At 41.3% G+C, this 4,432-nt stretch overlaps 1 protein-coding gene across 6 annotated transcripts in view; it reads left to right on the plus strand.

The window, feature by feature from the left end:
• The window catches only part of npas2 (neuronal PAS domain protein 2), a 37,362-nt gene extending 32,936 nt beyond the window's left edge, over positions 1–4,426 (plus strand). For all 6 annotated transcript variants that reach the window (XM_032534518.1, XM_032534521.1, XM_032534523.1 and 3 more), the window contains 4 exons: positions 71–255; positions 1,210–1,302; positions 1,432–1,618; positions 3,985–4,426. In XM_032534518.1, the coding sequence (XP_032390409.1) occupies positions 71–255; positions 1,210–1,302; positions 1,432–1,618; positions 3,985–4,194 (675 nt within the window). In that variant the 3' untranslated portion in view covers positions 4,195–4,426. The remainder of the gene's footprint in view (positions 1–70; positions 256–1,209; positions 1,303–1,431; positions 1,619–3,984) is intronic.
• Positions 4,427–4,432: the final 6 nt, after the last annotated feature.

The raw sequence follows: 4,432 nt of genomic DNA on the forward strand, positions 1-4,432 counted from the left end.
TGTGTGTGTGTGTGTGTGTGTGTGTGTGTGTGTGTGTGTGTGTGTGTGTGTTTCCTTCGTTCCATCTTAGGTCCAGCAGAGAATTGCACGGAGCGGGCAGGCACAGTCGGTGAGCGTGCCCATGCAGACAAACACGAGTGTGTCGATGCCCTTCTACAGCAACCCCATGATGTTCTCTCAGACCTACACCAGGTCTCTGCAGGATGCAAACCAAAGACAGACAGACAGCGAGTTCAACCAAGAGGGACAACTACGGTGAGAGACAAATATGTTTCACATCATGAAATCGTGAAATTCAGCCACTCGGAAACACAGGCGACATTGGCAGTATGGCAGACACTATGGAAGGGTACTAATAAGTACCCAGTGTACAATATGTACAGTGTCAGGTTCAATTCTGGTCCATAACCCAGTAACACTGTCTCTACAGCACCTGTTTACTGCTTCCACTTATTATTCCACTTATTTAGTATTATTCATCATTCTCATTTCCTATTTCAGAACTGTTCATAATCTTCATACTGTTCATACTGTTCATATTGTAATATAATAACGTAATACTATTTATCCCAGTATCCTTTGCACTATGCTCCACATTTAAATCATTTTATTGAACTCTTCATTGCACTCATGCCTCTATATTATTTCTGTTTAGAGTTTGTATATACTGTGTATATATTAGTGTGTATATTTTTGTTTTGGTTGTTTTTTTATGTGTAAGCACAGTGTGAGTAACGATGCCCCAAACAAAAATTCCTCGTATGTATCCTCATATCTGGCAAATAAAGAGGATTCTGATTCTGATATGCAGTCAGTTTTATGAATAGCACACAGTTCTTTTTTTCCACAGTACAAATCCTGGTTGTATGAAGAGCCCACGTTTGTTCCAAAGCAAAATAAGTGAAACTCCCTGGTATTCAGTTACCCGGCTGATCGGCGTTGCTACCGCGCTACGGGGCCCATAGATCAGACGCACCAGAGACCCCCACCGGCCGAGCCGGCTACTCCCCGTTTAGCGCTCCGCTAATTTCAATGGAGATTCAAATATTTAATTGTGCAGCTCTTCTAGACTTTCTAAGTGTTATCGTGCGGAATGGATCAAATTCTCATAGTGAAAGGAGTGGTTTCGCGGGGGTTGTGACGCTCGGCACACTTCCAGGAGGCCTGGTACTGAGGGAGTTCTTCCAGTAACAGATTCTGTTTCTGCAGCATGCTCCTCAACCAGCCGATGCAGACGCTGGTTCCCACTAGCAGTGTCACCACGCAGCCTTCCCAGTGCAACATGGGCATCTCCCAAACCATGTGAGCACTGTTCAATTACACTGCACACACACACACACACACACACACACACACACACACACACACCTTTTTGTTTGCGTGGTGCCATTTGATAATGTTCCTAAGTTCTTCGTCGTGCCCTCCAAACAGATACACCCTGGAGCAGCAGATCATTGCCCCTTCATTCTCCATGCAACAGGTCAACTGCAACGCCGTCCTGGTGCCCTCCTTCACGTCTCCCATTGTGATCCCACACAACAGTTTCATCACGAACCAGTCCCAGTCAGCCTACCACACTCAGCCTCAGGCTTCTCAGCAGCCCCAGCAGTTCTTTCAGGTACCACGTCCATCTGCTTGTGTCCAGATGCTTCACTTTAAATCACAGTTTGTAAATTGGTATCTGGACTACAAGTAATATGCCATGGCTTTTTGCTTGCTTACTGTAATAACCCAAAGCTTTTATATTTACTGATTTATGATAATTATAGGCAATACACTGCATCTGAATCCCTAGTTACCACAGCAACAAGCTACTGTGTTAATTCTCACAGGCTGTTTGAGATCCGTGTTACTTGCGATCATTCTAAAACCTCGGCTTTGGGGCGAAGCTGGGATGCAATCTAAAATTCATTAGGTCAGATAAAGTATTTCTGCGGACTTATTTATCGTCTTTGTCCAAAAGGGACTGCATAAGTCACTAACCTACAATAGATAAGTAATGTTAGTCTACCTGAAAAACAGTTCTAAAGTTGCTTACCTAAATGCTTCTACACACCAAAGAGAATATTAAATCAGTTTTAAAGAGTCAGTGTGGAGTCACATCTGAGATGACAGATGCTTTAGTCTCTGACATGATCCCTTCTACCTTTTTTTAAATATTGTTTAAGTCACAAGAGACTGTACAAAAATGATTTAAAGTATGTTTTTTCCTAAAATCTTTATGGTCTTAAATTTCTCCATACCCCAGATTTGTATTTTATTTCATCATTTTCTTTTGTGTGCCACCGACAACAATCACGTTTTTGTGTTGATTAATTTTTCTGGGCGAGGCAAGTTTATTTATAGAGCACAGTTCAGACACAAAGGCGATTCAGAGTTGTTTACATAAGCGTAGACCTGCAAAAGAAATAAGAACCAGTAGAACAGATGTGGATATTTTATTTGCATTATAAAAGAACTACTAAAGAACTAAGTTAAATATCCAATTGAGTCAACCTATAATATACAGTGGCTTGCATAGTGGATGCACTCATCCATGCTATAGTTGATTAAAAAGAGGAATTAAAAAAGTCTTTTGGAAATTGATCTTAATGCCTTTTTAAAAAAGAATGTAGGGAAATCTAACCTTTGAAGGACACTAATTTTCTTTGTGAATGAATAGTGTATTGTAAATAAATAAATGTTCTTCCTTAAAATACAGAGGGCATAAGTATATACCCCCCTATGTTAAATTCCCATAGAGGCAGGCAGATTTTTATTATTAAAGGCCAGTTTAATAGATCCAGGATACTATGCATCTTGATAAAGTTCCCTTGGCCTTTGGAATTAAAATAGACCCCCCCCCCACACACATCATCACATACCCTTCACCATACATAGAGATAGGCATGGGGAACTTTCCACAAGATCATCTCTCAATGCAAAGCAAACCAGCTAGTAGTCTAACTGAAATAACCCCATGCAAATCTCTAGGTATGTTGAAGGGTATGTGATGTTGGGGGGGGGTATTTTAATTACAAAGGCCAAGGCAACATTATCAGAATGCAGTGTCATGGATCCATGAAATAACTGGCCTTTAAAAATAAAAATGTGCCTGCTTCTATGGGAATTTAACATAGGGGGGTTCTTACTTATGCCCCCTGTATTTTAAGGAAGAACATTTATTTATTTACAATACGTAAGTCATTCACAAAGAAAATAGGTGTCATTAAAAGGTCCTACTTTTTTTTTTTAATTAAGGCATTAAGATCAATTTCCAAAAGATGTTTTTTTTATTCCTCTTTTTAATCACCTTTAGCATGGGTGTGTAAACTTATGCAAGCCACTGTAATGCATCTTTAGCATGAGCCAGCCTGTTCTACTAATGGGTGAATGGAAACTATAATGGTGCTGAAGTCAGAGCCCGGCCTGTGATAATAACTGTTCCTTTAGTAGCTTTTGGAGAACAACTGGAATGCTGGGTAAACAAGACCCACTCACTGTTTTGTTATGTTTGCCATCATTTTGGAGATTGCTAATTTAACTCCTAATGTACAATTTGGGCACTGTAAAGATGAATGTTCCATTAAATCATGGCTGGAAATCATTACAACACTTTTTTTATAGTCCTTAAGGTAAACACCCTTATGTTTCTTTACACAAAAACGCACTCCTCACATGGGAAGAATGGCAGAAAAGTAAAAAAAACACAAAAAACGTAATGTATACTGCACACTGACTTTATTACACACTGTGCTTGTTTTGGACTGCAGATCATTTCTCACCACAAAGTCATAGCTGTATTAATGTTGTGTGTCAGATACACTATATTTAGTAATATTGATGGTACAGGCAAACTTAACTCCACCCACATGCCTACCTCCCTCTACGCTACAGCAGAGTACATCCTAATATGCAGAGATAGTGCCAGACGTGTGTACACTGTTGGTTATGTATCTCAGTCAAGGATTCGATTGAACGATTCATATTCTCTCATGTCCACAGATGGCTCAAGGACTTATGCACAGTGGATCTACTCCAGCATTCTTACACACCACTAATGTCCCACAGCAAAGCACTGTGGGATACATCCAGCAGCACACGCAGCAACTGACGCAAGCGCAACAGCAACAGCAACAGCAACAAAGGCAATACCAACATTCCCAAAACCAGACTAGCAGTGTTTCAGACTTCCGGAATATGCTGACTCGGTAGCGCTGTGGACTGCGTTAGAGCGCCGAGATCTCCCTCTGTGCCGTCGCTGTGTGGGCGCCAGCACTTCGTGGCATTTGGAAGTCCAACCTGACGTCGAGTTCTGCTGAAAGTGGAAAATTGCTTCTAGTGACCGAACTGTTGATGTGAAGCGGCACGTTCTGAAGAAGCCAGCCTGTGCGTCACAGGAGTGCAAACCGAGAACAAGAGGCTGCACTGACCTGACGCCACCTGCAGGGTC

The sequence above is a fragment of the Etheostoma spectabile genome, chromosome 13 (assembly GCF_008692095.1).
Source record: "Etheostoma spectabile isolate EspeVRDwgs_2016 chromosome 13, UIUC_Espe_1.0, whole genome shotgun sequence".
Taxonomy (NCBI): Eukaryota; Metazoa; Chordata; class Actinopteri; order Perciformes; family Percidae; genus Etheostoma; species Etheostoma spectabile.